Source organism: Malaya genurostris, chromosome 2 (assembly GCF_030247185.1).
Source record: "Malaya genurostris strain Urasoe2022 chromosome 2, Malgen_1.1, whole genome shotgun sequence".
In the NCBI taxonomy this organism is placed as follows: domain Eukaryota; kingdom Metazoa; phylum Arthropoda; class Insecta; order Diptera; family Culicidae; genus Malaya; species Malaya genurostris.
The window spans coordinates 224,055,227-224,082,223 of record NC_080571.1 but is presented as its reverse complement, the minus strand read 5'-3'; the positions used below and the strand labels follow the sequence as shown (position 1 = coordinate 224,082,223).

Here is a 26,997-nt window from a genome sequence, read left to right as displayed (position 1 = left end):
GCTTTTCGAAATCCATTCCATCCGGTCCCCTCTTCTTCCACCTACCTACCCGGTAATCGGACAAAATGTTTTTGTTCTGAGAAACACTATGCGAACCACTGTTGACACACAATTTATTCTCCTAAAATCCCTCCATTCCCCCATTCAGTGGCTTGCCTAGTTCCAAACGTGCTGACAGCATCGGTGGAAAAAAGTGAACTCCTGTGGTCCGTCCAGTATATCCTGCCGTCTTCGGTCCCTTCCGGAAAAGTTACACCATCGTTGATCATAACGTACTACTATCTGTTTTGATCTGTTCGTTGTTTTTCATGAAAAATTTTTGTACCAAATTTCTGTTTTGTCCTTTCGTTTCATGCTGCTGCTGCTGCTGCCCGCCATCATCGTGTTTCGCAAATATTTGCTTAGGATGTTCGACGACATGACGAGGGTGTCTACCGCTGTCGAGTTGACTTTCGTACCAGTCAAACGCAGAGCTTTCGATACAATCTCAGCATCATTAGTAAGTACCCGGCAAATACCAAAAAATGAGAAACGAAAAAAAAACTTTTCACAATTGTTCATTCCTGAATTGTTCCATGAGAGGGAAGGCTTTCTTTTTTTTTGGCTTTCATTCTTCCAATGCCTGTTGAGACAAAAAAAACGAATTAAATTAAGAAAAATTGAAAGCGAAAAATTTGCTATTTTTTGCACAAAACTGTTGATTGCCTTAATTGAATTGTTTCGGATGCCGTGAATTTTTTGCTGATTAAATTTAACTCGCCAGGGATGACCCGACAGCACGGCCAATGATGATGCTTCCGTCGTTGGATTCGTTGGTTTCGCAAAGGTCCTGCTGGTTGATGAAGGTACAATGTAGCGAATCTCGGCAACAGCATTATTACGACAAAAGTAAATTTGTTTGATTGAATTATACAGGGCGATAAAGATCCAGGATCAAAATAAGTCAATTATGAAATGCGTTCAGACATCTAGCTAACATATAAATACAAAGAAGTCAAAGTGGTGAATTACAAGGAGGTTTGGTTTCAATTGTGTGACAATCAACCAGTCAAAAATCTGACACACAAACATAATTTTACAACTGTCACAATTGAGCGATTGGATAATTGGCAGGTCAATTCGATGACAACATTGCCATTCTGAACAGAAATGACCTATCGAACAAGCTTCAAGCTTTCAAGTTTTTCAGAAATATAAAGGGTGTAGCCGGGTTTGCTTATAAAAACTGTCCCCAAACAGAAAAAATTGATATACTCTGTTTGAAAGGGTTTATATTGGAGATGATTTTCCCAAAATTTTAACCCTTTAACTGCCATATTGGTGAAGTTAGGGTGGTTCTTCTGATTTTCATTTTATTTAAATTTTTCAAAAAATTTTGGGAATCATGGGAAAATTTTCTGATTTTGTTTAGAAAAAAATTCAAAATGAATTTAACGTGAAAAAAAATATTCAAAATTTTCAAAAATTTATTATTTGAACTTACAATTTTGGCACCACTCTAGATTTTACATCAAAAATAAATCATTTATGAGTACATTACCGTGTATTTTTTTTTTCAAACTTGAATCAGAACTAATAAGGTGATATATATTTAGGTTTTCAGTTCGGTTTCACATCTCATCCGAATCAGTCGATAAAAAAAACCGCTTACGTTCGGGACAGAAGAAACCAAGTACAGTATTGTGTAGTGAACAATAGAACGACCTCAAAATGAGTGAACCAAACGAACAAAAGCTACCACCGACACGAAAGAATACAATTGTTATTGATTTCAGGCAGTGCAAAGTTCGACCTTCGATACGAGAACTTGAAGGTTTGCTTAAGGAGCAAATACATCTTGACATTAAACGTGTGCATTTACTTCAACGCAATAAGACAAATAATGTTGTTTATATCCAGTTCTATAAAGAGTTAGATCCAATTCAATTCACTAAAGACAATAATAATGTGCACTATGTGAAGCATGAAAATATCAAGTACAACATTCCAGTATATATGGAAGATAGTGCTATAGAAGTGCGTGTCCATGATCTTCCCTCAAGCGTCACCGATTCTTATATTCGCAAAACTATGTCCCAATACGGATAGATTCTCTCTATCGAAAAAGAAAAGTGGAAGAATTTTTTCCCCGGTATTCTAAATGGCATACGTTTGTTACGCATACACTTGAAGAGGCCTATACCTTCTTATGTGATTTCCGGTCAAGATACAAGAATTCCGAGCAAATCACTTGTTACTTATGACAATCAGATGGCCACATGTCAATGCCACATGCTTCCTTCACACAAACCCCAAGCAACCCCAGTACACCTGTGACAGTCACCAACAACAGTGCAGAATCCCCTTCAACGAAATCATCCAACGTATACCCTATAGAACAAAGTACACCAGCTGCAGTTAAAAAATTACCATCCACCCAACCAGCAACTGCAAACAATGTACAACAAAGCGCATCTACAATATCTATAAACGAAATCAACAACAATACCACCCATGCGGTAATGGATGACGAGACAAACCACGAACGAAGTGCCCCTCAATCCTCGCAGGAGGGAAATGGAAGCTCCTCTCCCCCTAGAAAAAGGGTGACAACGAAATCCAACTCAAAAAAAATTATTTAAAAATTCGGCTCAATTGGCCACGTAAACAATGTTTCGCAAAGAATGAAATTCAATGATCATCGCTGTAACGCTATTCAAATCATTTGAAGTAGCAAAGTAACTAGTCGAATGACGATCAAATATATAAAACGAACACGTACGATGAACACAAGCAATGATAAATGTAACAGTTCTACTTTACTCGAGACGACTGTGAGTTATATAAGAAAGTTCGCACTAAAGATGAATGAATTGAATACATGAAGAATGTATGGAACATTGATTCTAGTTAACCACTGTCGATCTGACCACTTTTTAGCGATTTTACCCTGTTGCGTGGTAAAAAATAAGGATTTGGGTTTTGCGCAAGCTAATGTTTGTTACTCTGTTACACGCGTATCGACGCCATTTCGACAAATGATTGGCAAACATTCCGTACGTATACACAAAATGCGGAATGCTTAAATTTTGAAGTACACGTAACTGAAAAAATGCACCAAATTTTAATCAACAAGCCTCAAGTAATTCTTATGAAATCACAAAGTAAAAAAATCATATTATTTTACTATGTAGATACATTAAATCATAGTAGGAATTTGTATACAAGCTATAATATCAAACGAAAAATGCAGAAAACCTCTTCGATTCGACCGATGGAACCAGTGGAATTTTTCCACTACGGTGACGTGGTAGAAAAACGCTGTGGTCCATCTTAATACAAACAAAATTAATATTGACGAAACGGGCAGAATATAAAATATCATCGCTCGTTCCCCGGGATCACAAAACATAACAAACCGACGGTTAGCAATCAAAGCAACAGCAGCAGTGACTGAGCAGCAACCACATTATTCAAATTAAATTTCCATCCAGAAGCCCACAGAAAAATGGATGCAAATAAAAAAATGGAAATCTTTTTCCTATTGACAGCACGGCGGCTTTCGGTTCGTGTTCACTTGCTCTACTTCTCTACCGGACACAAAGAGCGGAATGCAATGCAGCGGAGGCACTCCTCCGAACTTAAAAGCTTCATGACAAAATTAATATTCCACATTTTTCTTACTCTCTAATTTTGAAGCAATTTTTCGCCATTCGCCACGCTCGATTCCTGCAGTGTATTGTAGGCCATAAAATTGAGATTTTTTTTTGCAGTTCGTTCTTCAGAAGTTTTTCTTTTTTGCGTGTTCTTACTATGCGACTTTTGCCTTCCGATATCGACCGCTGAAAGTGATTAAGTGGCTTGTCTTTCGTGCATGCGAATTTACAGTCGTAAAATGGTGGTGGCAGCTGGTTGTCTCGATTGATGCGCCGCTGCAAAAGACAGAGAAACTCAGCATTCGATTTTGTTGCAGAAAAATGATTGGATCGATTAGAAAACTTGATTATGAAATCACAGAAAGGTTAAATAATGTGCCTGTGATATTCTCCTCCAGAAATGTCAGATGAAAGTTTCAAACATTTTTAACTAGGATTGAAATTGTTAGTGAATTCGAAAAAATAGGTCTGTGGACAAATTTCCTATAATAAATGATGTATGGATTTAAGGTCTGTAAAAAATGTCTGCTGCTTGTTTAGGAAATCTGCAGATTAACAGACAAACTTTGTTTGCCTTATCGGTGATATTCACTATTCATGTTGATAAAATGCAACAGTACGCATTAAAGGGTTATTGCACACCAACTGCATCGAGGGGTTGAATTATATGTTCAAATTCTGCATATCAACTCATAAAACCTGGGGTGGCATTATGTATCTCGATTCGACTGAAACTTTATCGAATCGACCACCTTTCGTATTATGGTTCTCGATTCGAAGTCGATCATCGAGCTTCGTTCGACTTCACTCTAAGAAGTATTAGATTATCGAGAAGTTTTGGCATTATGGAACCAAAACAATCGAGCTCGTAAACGACTGAACTCGATAAGAAATGGTCGAAAGCATTATTACTGTCGACTATGAGTTTTCGAATACGTTTCTTTTTTATTTAGGTAGTTATCGATAACATCTTAGATTTTCATAAACATATTAGTATTGATAATCTTTATTTTAATGCATTGTTTTGTATATCGTTATATATATATTTTGTGTGTTTGGCATATTATGTACAAGTCGAACTGTTTAGAAAGCATATTAATTGTAAGCTGCGTGGTGTTTACTTAAAATAACAAAAGTGAATCGAAACTAACCTATGCCCAGTAACTGTAGCTTGTAATAAAATTTCTGAATCCTGTGGAATGAAAGCGTCACTCAAACGGATTGTAGGAAAAAGCTTATTCGCTCGATAACAATGAGCAAATAATGTTTTTACACATATATCTAACTCAAGTAAATTGAAAAATTTGTCCAAACACCTTGAAAGTATTTAGAATATGCCAAAAGCATCACAATCTCGTGCTATTAGCGTGTATTTGACTCTTCAATAGTACCTAAATAGATTATGAACACTACAAAGAATGGGTTACTCCTGGTATATTAGCTAAAGCAATATCTCCTAATAAATATGATAAAATACTACAAAGAAAGCTGCAAAACCTAAAAGCCTTCGATTAAAACTACACATATGGATGACGTAAATTGTATTAGACCTGAAACAATACATGAAAAATACAGATTTTTTTTTATTATAATTTCAAAAGTTCATCGATAAATTGTGTACAAGAATACGCTTGAAAAAATTCTTTACGTTTTCAAATGGAGTGGAAACGAATCTGCTTCTTGATTTAAATTTCAGAAATGTGTTCATGTTAATTTCGTGTGGCAACTTAAAACCGCAGTATCACAAACAGTTTTCTTCTTTTCAGTACTTGAACTGAATAAATGTAATCGAAAATACTCGAACAATAATTCAGTTTAATTTTTTTCATGATTGCAATGTACACACTTATTTTCGAATTTTCAGTTCGGTAATATTTTTACTGGAAAATTCGCTATTTTTATAAAAATTACCGATTAGTCTGCTGTTCTTATAAAAATGGACGTATTCAGCATATTTTGTTACCGAAATTCAGCTCTTCAAAAACATGTACTGAAAATTTGGTAATTATCTACCGAACTGTCTTCACTTTGAAATTATTCGGTAAATTTAATAGAAATCGTGCTGATCGATCAGTAATTTATCGATTTTTAGCGAATTGCTCGGTAGAGTACCGAATCAATTTGTAAAACGCAAGCACATAGCACGCCATATTGGTTTTTGTATACTGTGATCGAAGTGAGTAAAATGGAATATATTTTCTGACGCTGTACGTTACGACTGTACATTTTCGAAATGTAATATGCGTTATAGTCGGTTCTGGTCTTTAAAAAGACATATTTTGGATAAACATCCCCGAGAACCGCGAATTCCCCGTTATTTCAATCTGCATTTGAATATGCGGAACTAGCGGATAATGAGCCAGCAGATTTAATTAATGAAGACACTAAACATACCGAAACTGATGAAATTAAAAATTCTCGTGACGCTAAAAGAACAAAGGATGCAGATACAGAAAAAATAAACCCGTTAAACGGTATAATTCAGTGGTTAAAGGTAAATAACTGTATTTTTTGTTTTTTAAATTCCGTCTTGTTAATACCATCTCAAAGAACGAATACAATATTAGTTTTAATTAATTACGCTGTTATATCTGTGAATTTATATGTGTTATTCCAGCTTGATGACCCGTTTCCTGAGGTTAATTATTACATCCTGATACTACTTTACAAAGCTGAAGGAGGAGCTATTATTTGGCGCGATCTTAAAATTCCAGTAGAGGGATGTATTCTGTACTGCTTCGGATAGCTGTGCCAGTGTTTTGAAGTATTCAACTTAAAAGCCATCCTGCAGATAAACTGTTTTATTTGTTCATTATGAACACTTTATATGATATTGGAACTCTTACTACAACGGGTGAAAACTTTCGTCGAAGCTATGAGATGGAAGAAAATTAATGTTTTTTAAATCAAAAAATAAAACGGACTTAGAGCAATCAGTTGTTCAAGATATTTTTTTCCGAAATTTCAAATGAAATAATTTAATCATTCAAAATTAATTTTCTGCAGCACTGAACTGTAAAAATTACTGATTCAATCAGTTGGTTTAACCGCTGGTTCGGTAACTTTTCAACGTAAAACAAATGCTGACTAAACAGCAATATTAACTGAATCCTCATCAACATTTGCTGACCAGTACAGCTAAAAATGACAATTCGAACAAACTTCAGTTTTACTGAACGTTCGTCAATTAATAAATTACTGAACAGATTACCGTACGTTCAGCTGTGTAAAAGTCGGTAAAATATTGCTGAAGTCGGTAAAGAAAACTAAGTGTGTATATGGGTTTGTTTACCTATGTATGTTATGACCAGAGATGCCAGATATTTTCATAGAAAATCTGTATTGATTCGTATAAAATATCTGTATTTATCTGTATTCGCTAATAAAATGAAATTTCTACAATACAGTTATGTTAAAAGGTGTTATTCCAATAGATTATGGTTATAGTGTGGTAGATTAAATTTCATATCTTATATTATATTCATCGACGAAATTTTATAGCTTTTTCCTATCAACAACAATTGAATTATGGTGCCATACACTTGTCTAATTTGAAAATGTTCACTTCATAAGTTGAGATGGATTTCCAAAACCCAATATGCAATGTCGAGTCAGGTAATACAACTGTCAGTCTGGCAATAATGTTTCATGATGTCAAGACTTGTCTAACTTTTAAGTTCAATTTAGTTACAAATTTTAATATAAATGGACTTCAGTGTTCTTCATTAAATATCTGCACAAAAAATATATATTTTAAAAAGTGATTTGTACGTTGATTCCTAAACGTGTATCTCGTCATTGCAATCAAATACTAATAGATAGTTTAATTTTTTCCTTAATACTTGTAGTGAAATCTGTATTAAATTCAAGAAATCTGTAAGAAATTTGTACTCTGTATTAAATCTGTATGCGTATGTAAAAATCTGTATAATACATATAAATTTGTATAAATGGCATCTCTGGTTATGACAGTTCCAGCAGCGTCAGTCGAAATCTAGTACCACATTGTTAGGATCTCGATCACGAGGTCGAAAGCGATACGTAATGCCTTAGTTCAGTCGAATCGACTTCAAAAATAATCGTTTCGCGCAACTCGATTCGAGATGCATAATGTCAGCTTTGTTTTAATCCACCTAGTGGTGTAATGTTGCCTTTCTCATTTTCATTGTCTCCTGTATATTACAGTAGAAGCACGATTTGAATTTTGGAAAAAATGTACTAGTAATCGAACTTGGATAAAATTCAGCAAATCATTCATCATTTATCAATAGTTTGTTTGGTTACAGACTCTCGTGGTCTGCAAACTAGAGAAATTAACTAGCCAAAATAAAGAGGTAGCTTATTTTAATGCATTTGGCATTCTTACACTAAGCACCCTACCTCCGGAACCAGAAATTTGATCCGATTCAAAATTGAGATATTCTTATGGCAAGAATTCAGATGAATCTAAGTATGTGAAAATCGGCTCAACCATCTCCAGGAAAAGTGAGCGACATTGTTTTCACATATTTGATGCATATCACCCTGTAGTTCCGGAACAGGAAGTCGGATCGGAATGTAATTCAGGAACTTTGTATGGAACTATTACACATTTCATATGAATCTGAGTTTGTGAAAATCGATTCAGCCATCTCCGAGAAAAGTTAGTGACATTATTTTGACAGTTTTGGTGCATTATTCTCACATTTTTTGTTGCATATCATCATGTAATGCCGGTAGTCGAAATCTAATGAAATTCAGGAACTTTTAATGGAACCATGAAACAAAGTTTGTGAATCTAAATTTGTGAAAATCGGTCCAGACATCTCCGAGAAAAGTGAGTGACAATATTTTTCACACACACATAAGACACACAGACATTTGCTGAACCGATTTTCACAAACAAAGATTCAAATGAAAGGTCTCATGGTCCTATTGCCTGCTATATGTACCAAAAAAATGGAGAAAATATGCACTCACTTTTTTCAGAGATGGCTAGATCGATTATCATAAACTAAGATTCAAATAAACGGTATTATAGTCCAATAGCTTGCTATTGAATTTCATTTAAATCCGATTTCCGGTTCCGAAGCTACATGGTAATATGTGAAAATTATAGAAAAAGTGTGCACTCAATTCTCTCTGAAACGGCTCAACCGATTTTCTCTAACTAATATTTCATTTGAATCTTGGCGAAATGAATGAAAGGTCTTCGTAAAACATTTTATCTGATCCAACTTCCGGTTCCGGAACTAGAGCGTGATAAGTGGAAAATTACCAATTTCATTAGTATTTTTTCACGGACGATGCTCAAAAACAGGTTCTCTGCGATGCTTGAACCGATTTTCACTAATCTTGATTTGAGTTAAAGCTCATATTATCTTCAAAGCTACTGTGAAATTTCATCTGAATCCGACCTCTGGTTCCACAGTTACAGGGCACAGTGGTTTGAATCGACAAAAAAGTGAACTTAATTCTCTAGCTGCTAAACCGTTGATCCGATATACATAGTTTCTTTGGAGAACTCATTCACAAAAATATACCTCGTGATTTGATCACAATAAAAGATGTGCAAAGCCTACTACGATAAAATTTCATTTCAACAACTTTATTCCCCTAAGAGATAGAAAAATGATGTCTTCTACAAAGTTTTAGAACTTCTAACGAGAAAAAACTTTGCCGAAGAAGCTAAAGGTCTAACGCATATAGTTTCGGATATATGAAGCATTTTCTTTTGAAACCACTTAAAATCAATTTTTTGTACATAACTTTTTTCGTAATTACTATCAGTGTCTACTATGTTCGAGACAATTGCTAAAAACGTAAAATTACACATTTTTGTTGAAGACTGTGCACGGTTTGGCTTTTTCCCTAAAAAGTTATTTAACATTTAAACTTTTATATACACTAACTTTAATTACTAATAGGAAGCAGGGTCGCAGACCAAAAGGCACATACATATACTTTTTGGAAAGCTTAAATCAAGTAAAATATAGTTACGAAGTGTGTAGCGTGGCTTTTTTAAATTGTGTGAATGAGACAACAAAATATAGAATGCTTTTTTGACCATTTTCTTAGGAAAAACGTACATTTAAAAAATTGTTTATCTTCATATCACGCGTTATTTGTGATATCGACCGAGTTACCTTTAGGCAAAAACTTTTGCAAGAAATTGCAGTCCAGGTATAAAAAATAGAGCCTTCGTTTTAACACTTTTTTTACTAAAACGACTATTTTTGGTTTATTAAAAAGAGCTTTGCATGAAATGTTAAAACATTGGAATATAACGTATGTAACGTTGAACCACTCACGCATTTTATTGTAATATTATCATCGACCAAATGCTCCAGCATTTGTATTATCAACCAACTCTTTTGTGTTCTTAAAAATAATATGCAGCGTTGCTCTCACCAACACCAACAGTGCATATTTGGAGCAGAAATTTAATATAAAGTTACTTCACTGTGCTTCATTTTTCAATATACATTGCAAGTAATACTAAACGTCAATATAAATAAACGGTCACATTCATTGAAATTAATGTATTCCAATTTAGTTTTACATCGAGGATGGTTTTGAATCGAATTTTTTATTCAACTGATGTCCATTTCGTAGTACTAATTTAAACTATAGAAATCGTGTGAATTTCATTATTTTTTTCAGTGTATGGTTTAATTAATAAGAACGTATTTGTTTTTAGGCGTACTGGTAATGGTGTAAGATATCATCCATGAAATGAATTGGATTGGAATTAATAGAACGGATAAGGAATATTCTATTAAAAGAATAAGTAAAACTTGTCGAAATTTAATGAGCACGTTAACATGCTTCTTTAGTTTGATCAATTGCATACAAGAATGCATCATGAAATTATATTCAATCATTACACCATTGCACCAAAGCTACACTAACGACCGATTCCAATGTTTTAACATTTCCAGCTATTTTTAAATAACTAAAAATAGTCGTTTTCGTAAAAAAAGGTGTTAAAACGAATGCTCTATTTTTTATACCTGGACTGCAATTTCTTGCAAAAGTTTTTGCCGAAAAGTAACTCGGTCGATATCACAAATAACGCGTGATATGAAGATAAACAATTTTTTTAATGTACGTTTTTCCTAAGAAAATGGTCAAAAAAGCACTCTATATTTGTTCTCTCATTCACTCAATTTAAAAAGGCCACGCTACACACTTCGTATCTTTAGATTACTTGATTTAAACTTTCCAAAAGGTATATGTATGTGCCATTTGGTCTGCGACCCTGCTTCGTATTAGTAATTAAAGTTAGTGTATATAAAAGTTTAAATGTTAAATAACTTTTTAGGGAAAAAGCCAAACCATGCACAGTCTTCAACAAAAATGTGTAATTTTACGTTTTTAGTAATTGTCTCGAATATAGTAGACACTGAAAGTAATTGCGAAAAAAGTTATGTACAAAAAATTGATTTTAGGTGGTTTCAAAAGAAAATGCTTCATATATCCGAAACTATATGCGTTAGACCTTTAGCTTCTTCGGCAAAGTTTTTTCTCGTTAGAAGTTCTAAAACTTTGTAGAAGACATCATTTTTCTATCTCTTAGGGGAATAAAGTTGTTGAAATGAACTTTTATCGTAGTAGGCTTTGCACATCTTTTATTGTGATCAAATCACGAGGTATATTTTTGTGAATGAGTTCTCCAAAGGAACTATGTATATCGGATCAACGGTTTAGCAGCTAGAGAATTAAGTTCACTTTTTTGTCGATTCAAACCACTGTGCAGGGCGATGAGTGTCAAAGTTTTCAAATCGGCATGTAGAATGACAATATGTACGACACCGATATACGTGGGGGTACGGCGGAAGAAGAAAACACAAAACGAACGATGCGTGCTTTGTTCTATTTCGTACACGCTATAAAGAAAACTAAAAGTTACGGATGTCTGTTACTAGTGGGTGATATTGGTAAAAGACGGTGCTGCAGTTGATGAAAATTTTAACTCTTTTATGATAAGTGCGATATAAAAGAATGTAAGGCCTAAGTGAAAAAAAATTGGAAATAAATAAAAGAATGTCGATGAAAATTGAAGTTTATTAGAAAAAGTATGCAATTTTCACAGCCGGTAGTGGAATGTGTGTGTGTGAGTGTGTTTGCGTGTGTGTGCGAAAGAATAAGGAAAAACTCATTTAATTTTACAATTCGCACGAAATCTTTCAATAAAAATGTTTATCAGGCCCAGATCGAAAGAAAAATTGATTATTCAGAATCGTATGTTCTTGGAATTTCCGTTTTCTTACCCGTTCTCTCGCAATTTTGGATAAAGTGCGTGAAACCCCGGGATAGGTAGCGAGCTTCATCTGACCACGGCGAAGCGCTACCTTAAGTTCGAACATATTTTCCTATCTCTATTCAATGAACAGTTGTTGCGAATTCCACGATAATATTTATGATGTTTTGAGTAATATGAGAAAGGCATCGTTACACCACTAGGTGGATGAAAACAGGTTTTTTAATAGTAATCACTCTATTGTGTAGAAGTTGTTGTGACAGTATAAAATGACATCTCTACTCAGTATTGTTTGGCAAATCATCATGAATAGGTTAACTCCAGAACAACACATCCACGTCGTGAAAATTTATTTTAAAAAAATGTTCAATTAAAACTGTTTATTGCACAAACTTCTCTTCAGATATGAGGCGCATTTTTGGTTGAAGGGATACCGTAACAAACAAAATTGCCGAATTTGGAGCAAACCTCCTTCACACGCTGGTGGAGTCATCGGTCCAAATTTCTTCATAAATGAGGAAGGGCGACTCGTTACCTTGAATGGAAATCGATACGATACCATGATCAATGAATTTTTGTTGCCAAATCTTTAAAATATCGATGTAGACGAAATGTAGTTTCTATAGAATGGTGCCACTTGTCATACTGCGGCCGAAAAAATTGACCTATTGATAGAACATTTAAACGGCAACATTATTTCGAGAAATGGACCGGTAGATTGGCCTCCGCGTTCAGGTGATTTGATGCCACTCGATGATTTTTTGTAGGGATACTGGAAGTCATTGGTTTAAGTGGATAAACCAGCAACGATTGATGCTTTAGGAATAAATATTCAAAAATTGAAGAATCGAAAATTTGAGCTCCAGAATGACCTCTGTGAAAAATAGTCGTGACGGCTAAGTGCCCGAATTCGTATTTAATTGGTAAGTGCAAAGAAATTATCTACCTGATAAAACAAAAAATTGGCCATTTCTTAATTTGGAATGTGTTTTATTTAAATTTCAAATCAGCAAGCTCTTAAAAATCACCCTTTATAACAATCAGAAAATGACAGCTTCCCTTTCGATATTTTCAGTTAACTTGTTTACTGTGGTATAGTTAGAACTTTTTTCTTTTTATTATTGGCCTGATATCATTGGCCTTTTGTATCAAAAAAAATCTTAGATTTATTTTTTGCCTTTCTCATATAGAAAGGTTATGCAATCACTTGAAAAACCGACCAGTGAAAATTGGCCCGGAGGGCCAAGTGTCATATACCATTCGGCTCAGTTCATCGAGCTGAGCAATGTCTGTGTGTGTGTGTGTGTGTGTGTGTGTGTGTGTGTGTGTGTGTGTGTGTGTGTGTATGTATGTGTGTGTGTATGTGTCAAATAATCTCACTAGGTTTTCTCGGAGATGGCTGAACCGATTTTGACAAACTAGGATTCAAATGAAAGGTCTCGTAGTCCCATACGGAATTCCTGAATTTCATCCGGATCCGATTTCCGGTTCCGGAATTATAGGGTAAAGTGTGTTCAATATTGTACATCGTCACTTAAACCGGCGAAACAAAACTCGTAAAAAAATTTCTAAACTGGTCTCAAAACTACACAAATCGATAGTCATTATCAGTAGGCAACTAAACAAACCGATTCCGGCTATCCTGGTTTCCGGTATCCGGTTCCGGAAGTACCGGAAATAGTGGTCATATATACCAAAATGGATCTCACTCACTTTTCTCAGCGATGGTTTGACCGATTTACACAAACTTAGATTCAAATGAAAGGTCTTTCGGTCCCATCCGGATCCGACTTCCGGCTCCAGAATTATTGGGTAAAGTGTGTTCAGTATTGTACACCGTCACTTAAACCGGCGAAACAAAAAACGTAAAAAAATTTCTAAACTGGTCTCAAAACTACACAAATCGATAGTCATTATTAGTAGGCAACTAAACAAACCGATTCCGGCTATCCTGGTTTCCGGTATCCGGTTCCGGAAGTACCGGAAATAGTGGTCATATATACCAAAATGGATCTCACTCACTTTTCTCAGCGATGGTTTGACCGATTTCCACAAACTTAGATTCAAATGAAAGGTCTTCCGGTCCCATACGGATTCCTGAATTTCATCGGGATCCGACTTCCGGTTCCGGAGTTATAGGGTAAAGTGTGTTCAATATTGTACACCGTCAATTAAACCGGCGAAATAAAAAACGTAAAAAAATTTCTAAACTGGTCTCAAAACTACACAAATCGATAGTCATTATCGGTAGGCAACTAAACAAACTGTTTCCGGCTATCCTGGTTTATCCGGATTTCGGAAAGTGCATATAATAGTGAACCCATTTCGTTTTCTTAAGGATGGCTTACGCAATCAAAGCACTATTTTATTCTGTATGTTATGCATAAACAATCTCTTGGTTTCTTTCAAAACTCGAAGAGATTTTTTTTGAATAGAATACCACAATATTATATGTACATGAGAAAGGCATCATTACACCACTAGGTGGATTAAAACAGGTTTTTATTTATTCGTCAAACAAATGTACATACAAAACAAGGGTTACAATGGTTTCTTATCTGCAATTCATTATTTCTGCGATTTGGTTTCAATTTTTCTTCTATTTGTTTCCTGGGCACAGTTAGATCGACCTTTTTAGCAGTTTTCGTCGTAAAAACGCTCGTTTGATTAACAGGATTAATTTGTTTTATATTTATTTTTTCGAGAATATTTAACGACTGCTACGGGCTAGGAGCATAAAATTTTAGTCGTGAAAGCAATGATTGTACTCGTTAAGAAATAATGTCGTTGATGAAATAAAGCATTGTAGCTTTGCAGCGTTCTTCGAGTGTTTATAATGTCGTTTCCGCTTGAGAAAACAGAAACTGACCCAGGGTAGTTTCATCAAACAAACACTTTTCACGAAACTGTGTTGATTTCGCACTTAACAACGGGGGTTTGAGCAAACCTGATGTATAAACTAGGTTCGAAACTAGATTCAAACAAATGGTACGACAGCAGTTGAGGTGGAAACTGGGTTAGGTTTGGCATCAAGCGAAAACGACATAAGTTTATGAGCATACAACGAGCCTTATATGACGGAAGAGGAAATGTAGTCCAGTTTTGGTAACGAAAAGTAACGTATTACGTTTAAATAATTGCAAGAGAAAATTAACAAGAAGATGTCATTTGGTGCTTTGGTACCCCTTGGGTATCGGTTTGTGCTAAAATGCAGTCATTAATTATTTACATTTCGCATTCAGCTCATCAGTGCATTAGCAAGTTATGTTGAACTGTTAAAGCCCCCTCGCGGTTCTACTAGAACAGCTAAGCAGACGTAAAGTAACCGTTATTTGCGAATCCATTCTTTGGCGCCGAAATGCATTATCTATACTGACAAATCCAACGAAAACGAAGCCAACACTTTATGGCCGTGAACATATAGTAGTTATTTAATAGAATTCAGAGCAAAATAAGTGATTCACTAATCGCTTTTACTTTACGTCTAAAGTAAAGTCTTGGCACTACATTCCTTTTGTTGAATTTGGCATTTCTGTTTCAACAGACTTCGCAGCCGATTCTTAGCGTACAGAGTCATTGCATGGCTAGTACTACGATCCTACTGACAATTTGAATCCTTCCAGTTCGAAGCTCAAACATATGACAACTGGCTTGTAAGACCAGCGCCGTATGCATTGATTCGCCAACCCGGACTTTACGTCTGCTTAGTGGTTTAAGATGAACCGCGAGATGGCACTAGCAGTTCAACATGAACTGCTAATGCATTGATGAGTAGAAGATAAAAGGTAAAACAAATAATAACAGTCATATGCGCTTTGCATGATTCGGTTTAATCTAGTGTTTATATGACGATTTTTATCAAGTAATTGAAATTTTGAATAGGCCTGTACATTGATTTAGCAATAACTCCTACGTTTCTTAAAAGACACGCATCACATCATCGATAAGCTTCTTTCTTATATCATTTAAAGACTGTCCCAGAAGGTATGGACGCACTTTGATTTCGCTGTAAATTATTCACAAGTGAGTATTAGACTACAACAACACAGTATTATTTTCAACATTTGCTACTTAGCCATTGTAGACTAGCTGGCGCACATTCTTGCGAACGTTCCTCATTAAATTCCGTACAGACTTCTTGGCGACAAGTTTTGACACTTTTTTCCAATCTTTTTCGAACTGTTGAATGGTTTCGGCTGCCGAGACATGTTTCCTAAAATGTGCCTTCGTTAATGCCCAAAATTTCTCAATTGGTCGAAGTTGTAGGCAATTTGGTGGAATCATGTCCTTTGGGACGAAAGTGACATTTTTGGTAGTTTACCATTCTACCGTTGATTTCGAGTAGTGGCAAGAAGCAAGATCTCGCCAGAAGACAACAGGATCCTTGTGGCTTCGAATCATGGGTAGAAGTAGTTTTTGTACACATTCCTTGATGTATATTTCGCTGTTCATTGAAGCAGTGGTGATGAAGGGTTTCGAAATCTTACCGCAGCTACAAATTGCTTGCCAGACCATAGCTTTCTTACCAAATTTTTCGCCTTCAATCGATGTCTCGGACTGGTTTAACACTTGCCCTTCTCGCACCGTATAATATTGTGGTCCCGGCAAGGATTTGTAATCGAGTTTCATGCGGGTGTCGTCGTCCATGATTATGCAGTTCAAATTTCCAGCAAGAATCGTAGTGTACAGCTTTCGAACCCCCGGCCTGATCGATGCTTCTTGTTTCGGACTACGTTTTGGTTGTTTCTGCTTCTTATAGGTTCAAAGATTCAAACATTCTTTAGCACGAAGAACATTTGACTTCGAAGTGCCCACTTTTTTGGTCACATCCCGAACTGAAACCTCCTTCTTTTGCTCGAACGCCTTCAGTATACGTTTATCCAACTGAGGGTTAGCAGGACCATTTTTTTAGACCCGTTTTCGGTTTATCCTCAAAGGTGTTATCTTCACCGAACTTCCTGTTTGCACTTCGCACGGATTTTTCACTTACTCCTTCCATTTTTGCTATCTTTCTCAGTGACATTCCGCGTTCTGTGCACCATTTGTACACAATTTTTCGACGTTGTTCTGCTGAAAGTCCACGCATTTCGAAACAAACTGATGGAAACGAATAAACAACTGCACAAGTGGGTAGAGATGAGTGTAAACAACAGGACGCAGCCATAAAAATTGACAGATTTTGAGCCATAGTGAAACGGCAGCGGTTTTTGGTTGCGTCCATACTTTCTGGGACAGTCTTTATCTATACCCCGCTTTGACCTGTTAGCGGTCGTTCGCCGAGTAAACGTTAAGCTTTGATTTTGATAACAAAATATAACAAAAAAAACCTGTTGTTATCCGCCTAGTGGTGTAATTCTCATATAGAAATATGTGGTATTCATAAACATAATTTTATTTGATACTTAAAAAACGAAAAGGTTTGTCCATAAACTAGTATAACCTACAGAGTGAAACAATACTCAGGTCGGTTAAGCCATCTCTGAGGAAACGAAAAAAGGTACTTCCGAAACCGGAATCTGGGAACCGGTATAATCGAAGTTGGTTCGAGAAAAGTGACTGGAATCCATTTTTGAATCTATGGCTACAATCTTCGGATGTTCATCAAAAACCCAAAACCAAGAAGAGCCAAAATTATGTTTGGCCGCCTACTGACAATGACTACCGATTGGAAAAAGTTTTGAGGCAAATTTAGAAACTCTTTTAATTTTTATTCCCGATGTTACCGGAATCAGAAAATGAGAACCAGCATAGCCGAAATCGGGATGTTTGGTTGTCTATTGATAATGGCTACCGATTGGAACTGTTTCGAGGCAAGCTAAGAATTTTTTTTTACGTGCTTTGTTTCGCCGCTTCAAGTGACGGTATTTAATTTTAAACACACTTCACCATATAATTCCGGAACTGGAAGTCGGATCAAAATAAAATTCAGGAACTTTGAATAAGACAATTGTACCTATTATTTGAATCTAAGTTTATGAAAATCGATTTAACCGTCTCTGAGAAAACTAAGTTCACTTATTTTCGTTTTTTTTGCACATATCACCCTGTAATTCCGGAACCCGAAGTCGGATCCGAATAAAATTCAGGAACTTTATGTGGGGTTACAAGACATTTCATTTAAATCTAAGTTCATAAAAATCGGTTCGGCCATCTCCGAGATAAGTGAGTGCAAAAAATTGTTACACACACATACAGGGTCCGGCACTCGAAGTGTAATCAATTAAAAAGGCCATAAATTCAGTTTGGAAAATTACTTTTACTTGATTCAAAGTACAAAATGTGTAAAAATAATACAAAATTCAGAATCAATTCACTTTTGCTCGATATGACCACATTTTGCCTTGACTATGGCCTTGAGACGGTCAAAAAACGAATCGCAAGCTGCCCGAATGTGACTTGCAGGTGTATTTTGGCCCACTCGCGGACAATAACTTTTTTCAGCGCCTCGAGACTGGTGTATCTTTTAGTTCGGACTTTGCTCTCCAAAATAGCCCAAAGAGAATAATCCATTGGATTCGCATCTGGTGAATTCGAGAGCCATTGTGTGGACGTGATGAAGTTCGGAACGTTGTTTTTCAGCCATTCTTGGTTCACTCGAGCTTTGTGAGACGGTGCCGAGTCCTGCTGAAACGTCCATGGTCTGCCACCGAAATGTTTGTCTGCCCACGGCTTCAAAGCAACCTCCAGAATACTTTCCCGATAATATGTCGCATTTACCTTGACGCCAGGCTCGAAGGTCTGAAGTTGGTTACACTTCGAGCGCCGAACCCTGTACACACATACAGACATTGTGCGTACTCGACGAACTATCTCCGAACTCCGGGCTTTGGTTCAAAAGTCGGCTTTCACAGTGATTGCATTGCACCTTTCTTTATGAGAAAGACAAAAATTTTATTTTAATAACTTTTAACCAATTTTCGAATTTTTGATAAAGAATTTTTGGCTTCGACTTTTTTCAGTATATACTATTTCAGGCTATAAAGGTTTGAACAAAATAAGCGAAAAAACACTATCACCTATTAAGAAATTTAGTGTTAAGTACAATTATGCTCTCTTCTCGTGAAAAATAAATGGTTTAACACACTGAAGATGTGCGCAAAGTTTCATTCAAATTAGAGTAAGTCGCTGCTGATTTTTCCATCACGTCGTGCAGTAAATTTCTGGAATCGCATAGGTACTTCATTTTATTTCAGCAAAAAAAGTAAACCTTGCTGCTAAATAATCGCCTTTCACTGCATTCGCTACAAAGTTGTACAATGGTATATCTCTCATCCAAATTTTTTGCCTCAGGAATGTCATAAAACTGCACAACTGCGACAATATTCCTCTATTCCTTCCATTCGACTGGCGCGATACACGCCAGCAAAACGGTATGCACTGAAACCATCGCACGCGATCCCACATTCCAGAGCAGTGCTAAAAGACTAATTTTCCCCATAAACCAATAGATAAATATGCACGACCTAGAAACTCTGAAAACGCCACTTAGAACATAACGATGATCGCTTCCACGCTCAGAACACAAACACGATGAAAAACTGTAGCTAAACATCGATAAGAAGGTGTATCCGCTTGGGAGTGGCACCTGTTCCGGTACAAAAGCAACAGAATAAAAAACTTCAATCAATTATTGTCTGTGTACTTGTTCCTCCTTCGCATCGGTCTCGTATTTTTTTTGCATTTTGTTATTTCCCGGAAAAATCGAGGGCAAAAAGTAAACATTCTATCGTTCTGCCGGCGGTAAAAAATGGATGCTTCACACGAAATTGTGTCATTTTTCGTACCGCGTACTTCCGGTAGGCACGCGGCTGTGTGCGACTGTCAGATGTCAAGGATGTCGTCACCATGCTGACACAAAATTTGTTTGTGCTGACGAAATTTTAAACCTTTCGATCGTCCAATACAGCCTTCAGTCGGCGAAGGATTGATGAAGCGTAACAAAACTGGCAAAATCCTAAATGTCGAGGCTCGGATTGCGCATTATTATTATTATTAGTACGGTTCAATGGAAAATGTTACCCGAAAAGAAGGGCTCTTCAGTTTGCAGCAGCCGTGTTCGATAACATTCGATTTTCTGCTGGCTGCTCGTATCGGATGGGAAACGAAATGAAGCGTCTCCGGTTCTTGTTTTTCTCTCTCTCCCTCACTCTCTATACCTTCCAACACCACGCAACCTGACAAACAGTGACGCAAAATCCTAAATGTAAAGGCAATGTAAAACACCCGTTGTTACATCAAATCGTTCTCGATTATTCCACGAACCAATCCACTCAATCCGTATCGCGCGGATCTAAATTCATTTTCAGCAAACCATTTGCTTTGATACCCGAACCCGATTCTGAGCCGGGGTTATATTGCGACGAAGGATCAAAAAGGTGAGCGAGCATTTTCGACGAATGGCGAGATATTAGCATAAATAAATATTTGGAAAGAGGTTTACCCCCAAAAGGTAAATGCTTTCCGTTGCAACCGAAACGGTCCCGAAATATGATGATTTGTGCCATTTCTATGCAACTGATGATGGATGGCGACCCGATATCGAAGCACTACTCAACGTTATCCAATTACTAGGTCGCGATTCGAATGGAAGGAAGAAAAAAAATGAAGTATTTTCAATCATGCAGCTGGAGGACTTCTCGACCATCGTCTGATTGGGAGATATTTAGATTGGTTAGTGATTACTTGTTTTCTTCGATTCTGTTGATGATGAAAATGCACACATTTTGATTATGAAATTGGATCGAAGCGCTAGTCAAGCAATTGTCCTGTACGATAAGAATCGGCTGCGAGGTCGAGTTGTACAGCGACAGGAAGCGCCAAGACTTTGTGTTGTTACGGTTAATGAACCGTTTTACATTACTGTTTTAAAAAAAACCAATCATTTTCCTAGTGGTGTAATTATGCCTTTCCAATTGTCATAAATTACTACGGGTTTGCCAATAAATCACGTTATTCGTGACTCGGCAGGTGCTCCAGAAGCAGTGATGGAAAGTGAACCCGTGTACAAGCAAGTTGTCGTATTCGTATGAACACGGCTATAGGAGTTCAACTCAAACCCGTCTTTTTTGCACTTGAACTTGTACACGGATGAAAAGTACATTTCCTTTGCAAGTTTTTACGCAGCGCAATATATGCACAGAACTTGTGTCTAGTGTTTAAGTTCAGGTTCAATGCAGAGGTGGAAGTAAGCCCATTTTGCGCACGAAAATGTGAATCAAGATTTCCGATTGTGAATCAAAAAACCGAACACCGTGAACTACAAAATTGGGTAACAACACTGTGATTATTTTTAATTTGTGGGAACTATGTATGCAGATCCAACTTCCCAAAAAAAAAAATAAAACTGGCATATGAATGAACACAAAAAGGTTGCAAATATTCTACACTGATCTCACACATACATTTAAAATTACATTCTATGTCGAATACATAAACAGAATCAGGAATATATTCAAAAAATATTACGAGTTTGATTTTTATAGTCATTTGATAGAACTAGGAATAGTTTAGGCAGCATTTTTTCAAATTTTTGCATCTAATTAGAAAGCGATAACTTTATATAAAAGATCTTGCAGTTGAACTCTCGAACTTTACAGGTAGTGAAACTGTTAACTTCGAATATACTCTTGAATCAGAGTTAGAAGAATCGTGATAAAAAAAATCATCAAATCATAACCACTAGCGAAGATAATCGCTTGTGATCTCTCCCAATAAAGATCAGTTGATCAGTGATCTTTGAATCACATTGATCAAAGTCAATACTGATCTTCCGTCACACAAAATTGGTAGTGATTTAGAGCTACTATTATCACCGATTCCTGCAAGATCATATCACTGGACGATTCGATCAGATTTGAGCATTGTGGAAGAAAACACATGTGAGCAAGATCAGACATGAGTACCGATTGATTTACGTCTAAAATCGTTGATCCCGATGAGGGGTGTAAAAATTAGTGACAACAGTAATCCTACAGGAATTTTTAACTAAGGACAACGCGTTTCAATGAGACTTTTAAAATCGTGGAAAATCGCCAATTTTGTATCTTTGGGAAGTTTAGGGATGGGTGATATAGAATATTGAATGAGCATGTACATCAATGTATATGCATGAGTTGGTAAAAATACCGGTTTCGTTATTGCACGGTTCACGAAACTTCCACACATGTTCTCGTTTGATACAAACCGTATTCGATTTCGCAACCTGTTGTTTTATTCGCAATAAGATGAACACTAAATGAAGGGAAATGAGTGCTAGATGAAGGGTTTATGAAAATAATCATTATAGGTCGTAATCACATTGATAATGTAAATTTTACAAATTTCACTGCGCAATAGCAACATACAATGCAAAATTAGTAAAACAAAATACCACACCAAATAGTGATTATAGCGACAAAAGACTTTGTTTTATTTCCAGCTGTTTAATGCTGATGAAATCCTGCACTCCTGTTTCTTCTGTGTATGATATTCAAGCTAAAAAGGGTTTAATATTAATCCGCAGCGTAGCACGCTTTGTGATTGGACATATTTTTCTTATCGCTATAAATAATATTAATATTATTAGTTGTTTTTATTGGTGATATTATTCCAACACGACGGTACTACTGAATAAATTTAAAATACATCACAAAATCATCAAATATGGAATTTCGATGCGACCGACGAAATAAACTCACCTAGCGAGCCTAAAATTATTGATATCGGATAATCCATATCCGAGAAAATTGAGCGGTAATCAGTTTTAACGTTTGCGTCCCTTATACCATTATATCACCGGAATCGTAAGATAGAGCCATTTGAACTTCAAACCTGTTTAGTTAACACAGAGTAGCATTTAAACGAGCGTAACTTTGTTGAAATGTTAATTCTGAATCAGACAGTGAAACTGGTAATGATGGAGACATTTTTAAATTTTTAGTAAAACCAAAATTTATCTTATCAAAAATCATTCGTTTCAAAATTCATTATAATATGTACAATAAATATGTGATATGAAAAGATTTCATTACCTGTGAACCAAAAAATTTGCCTATTTCCACCCCTGGTTCAACGTGCACGCGCATTTTGAACTCGGGTGTGTGCACTGAGTACAGTTTACCTGAGTTTTTACAGTTTTGTACCGGGTGCTTGAACTGAGTTTGTACTTGTGCTCAGATTGGGGTTCCGTGGACTGTACAAATTGTAAACATCGCGGAGGGAGCTCAACATTTATATTTTCGAATTTTTGTAAATTGATTTGCATCACTTGGAGTGGTCAGTATGAAAAATAGATAACAATAAAAATAGCGTAAGGTTGTCGATATGAGCTACTGGTACATTTTCGATAGTTTGTAGAATTGGTATCTATTGAATTAGCGATCAAATATAACAATTTAAACTATCTCGAATATCTAGGGGTTATCTATATATGAATAGAGTACATATATTCATGAACTTTCAATTAATGATTTTGATTGGATTGATAATTCAATGGGACAAATAAAACATTTCAGCATTGCATCGGGTAGTCGATATGATCAAAGTATATATTTTGAAAAGTTTGTGGTACTGATAGAGTAGATTTTGGTCTTGATAATAAACTCTTTAGATACTATCTAAATAAAGTACTTAATGTCTCGTAATGTTATTTTTCAACCTATTAGGAGAATATTTCCTTAAAATGTAATAATAATTAATCTTATGGTTTTATGACAATAAATTAATTGGACGTTCCATCAGTTTTCAACAAGATTTTATGTCTACCATACTGCAATATTGTTTGTTGTGTTCTATGAAGCAACCGTTAATTAAAAACCATTTTCAAGGGAGAATTTTGATGTGGAACACATCTTTATAAGGGGTGCAAATCACAAACTACATTTAGAAATGTGGTCAGGTTTTAGGCACTTACAGCTCAGTCTGTTTTGTATCAATTATTAATATTATTTCATCATTTGATAGGAAATATTTCTACGTATCGATTTTAATGGTCATAGCAATGTATTTTGAACTGTATATCATTGAAATGTTGATTAATAGCTAGCAGTGTCCTATTTTGTCTGCAAAAAATCTCCAGCATACCGGATTTCCCTGCCATAGTCGACGGTTTTGAAGGAGTAAGCGATGTATCAAAGAGAGAGCATCGCTCTGATTGGTCAATCGATGCAAAAACGAAGCTGTCGGAAGCACGCGAATCTATAAATAAAAGCGAAATTGAAGTTAACGTTTCAGTCCTACTCGTAGCATGCTAGAGGCAGGTTGCTGCTAGACAGCAAGACAAAAACGTGCCATAAAACGATTTGAAGCTTTAAAGGCTGAGGCCAGTTGTTAGCGTAAAACCGTGTCGCTCGCTGTGCGTATTACATTTCTCTTCATGCTCTCTCGTAAATGTGTAAAATGACTCTCGATGTGGCCGGGTGGCCAAGAAAGTTTTGATATTTTCGGTTACAAGTTTGACTACATCATATTAAATCCAATAAAGCTACCGCTTGTTTGGCAGCCTTGATGAGCCGATTTTATTTCTCTCTCATGTTTCGTTACGTTACCAGGGAACTAAAATGGCGCCGACATAGAAATCGACTTACCTCCACAAAAATAACTTTCACTTAATTTTCATCGCGACAACATATATGTTTTTATGCACTAATCGCATCTAAACTAAATTATCTAGACATTGTTAGGATAGATTTTTGATCCATGCTTTTGAAGGCGAGATTTTCAATGAACAAGTTGAAAGTTGTCGTTTTCAGCTATGCAACTCTTCCTTCAGAAAAAAGACTTTCTCGACCGCTAAAGTCAAACAATCATTCTGAAATTTTCACAGATTAATCTAAACTAAATTTCTTAGAGATTGTCTTTTGGGTTTTTTGACATTCGTCACCGTTTCTGAGAAAATCAGATTTGAAGCATGAAAATAGCCCTTTAAAACGCCCTAAAACACACTTGCGTCAGCCCTTAATTGGTATGCTCTGATCTTATGTCATGCAAGCTCGGAATTGCATGTTATGTCGTTTCCCCATGAGAAATTGACAACTACCTCTGGATAAATTTTGAGTGCTTAAGATTAATTTCTAATTTATATTAGACGAACTAGATTGATAATGAGAAATAGTTTATCGCATCAACCGAAATCGCAGAATGGTAGAGAAACTTAACTCTAAAAAACTGCTTGCATAAAAAACTTGAACACAAGCTTGGCGAAGAGAAGCTTAATTATCGAAATCGAAAGTATGTACAAAGATATAATTGCATATATTTGGGATTATGGTGTAATTTCGTCGGTCATAAAACAAATGCAAATCAAGACAAATGATTTTCGGTGTTGCTTCGGATTGATTGAACTTTTTGAATGTAGATCATTAGAAATTTTGGTTGCCTAGTTCCACATCAACGGCTCGAACAACCCCATGGGGCTGATCCTTGTAGTTTTTTTTTACATTTTCTTGTAGTTTAGCTTTTCAAAAATATTGTGTCTCAAATTTCAAATCAATTGAATGATTCAGTGTACCCGATCAGATGGTAATAACAGAATTATAACAACTGGAGTAATTTATTTCAGAAATATTTTGTAACAAATTTAGAAATTTTTTTCGCTGGTAAGCTGTTAAAATAACAAAAATCATAACAAAAAAGACTCCAGCGGAAACCAAATCGTAACAGATTTTGGAACGTTTGTATCACAATTATTATTGAATTTGATATAACTACAGAAGTCCGAAAGCAGAAATTTATAACAATAGTTGTAAAAAATTAGATAGCAAATTTAACACAGAAAACTATATCCCAGCTAACTTTTAGCATCGTTTCAATCCAAAATTGTTGAATGATTTTTTTTATGAAATGAATAATTTATTTAGTGATCTGATTTGTTCTTTTAGTTTACTGAATTCTGATCATTATATTTCGATATAAAGCTGCGAAAGAACTCATTTATTTCAATTAATGAACTTCATCATGAGCCTTGCAAATGAAAATAAAACATCATAACTGATTTTGTTATTATATTGTTATCATAAGTTTTAACTTTAAACTGTTTTCATTCATTAAATATCTCAAAATAACACAAATTGTTATACATATCAACTGTTGATATACTTGTGTTATGATTTTGTTATGTGCATCTGATCGGGTAACCTATGAAAAATATTTTTTTGCTCACTTTTTGAGAAAAAAAATTAAACCCGTTTTACTGAAAAACCAATTTTTAGAACTCCGTCAACAAGATCCTGCAAAATCTACTGAGCCGATTCTTTTCAAACTTGGAACATACTTTCATGGTATAAAATGCCTCCTCCCTACTTTCTTGAAATTTTTCCATTTCCATATTATGGTAATTTTTCGCCTGAAAATTGACGAAAAATCTAGCGTAAGATCGCGTTTTTGCTTAAATATGCCACGAACTGTTAAACAATCAAAATAATAACTTGAGAACAAAGGAGGGGAGAGAAATAACTCGTACTTTAAGTAAATTTAAATTAATTTTTGATTTCAGTCAAGTTATCGTGTTCTCCCCGCAATGTGATTCTCAAAAGGGGTTTAGGGAAAGGCTCTGTTACCGTCTTATTTTTCAATACTGATATACGGAAATTTAACTAGAAATTCTTCAAATGATGCTTTATAATGTAAAATAAGTTTAAATAAATTTTCTTAAGCTGTTTCTCCGTGAAAAATAACGAAAAAAAGTGTTTTTTGATTCAAATTATCATATACTTCCCCCATAATAAACGTAATAGTAATAATAACTAAAAAAGTATGCACAGAAAGAAATAATGAAATTTACACGAGATGTAAATCAATAGTAACATGGAATAGACATGGGTTGAATCGAAATTTTAATTGAAAACCTTCATCGATGCAAAGCTAAATTGAATTGCATTGAATTTTCAATGAATATAACTGTATCTTTCAATTAACGCTTATTTTGCGATTAAATTGTATTGAAACATACAGAATTGTAAAGGATTTTAATGTTTAATTACGTGCTCCAAATATGTGCATGAAAATAGATGTAAATTCACAAAATATATTTATCTGTGTGTTATACTTGGAAAACCATACTTCAAAGGTATTTCCTAAATTAAAAACTTCTTCCTAGCCCACCTAGTGGTGTGATAATGTCTCTTGTCGCATTTAAACAGTCTC

General features: G+C 35.5%; 1 protein-coding gene across 1 annotated transcript in view; it reads left to right on the top strand.

Annotated features, from left to right (window-relative positions):
* LOC131427758 (CD166 antigen-like) overlaps positions 1–26,997 on the top strand; it is a 1,130,565-nt gene that overhangs the window by 744,973 nt on the left and 358,595 nt on the right. Inside the window, exon 5 of the mRNA XM_058591222.1 lies at positions 406–499. Coding sequence (XP_058447205.1) covers positions 406–499 — 94 coding nt within the window. The remainder of the gene's footprint in view (positions 1–405; positions 500–26,997) is intronic.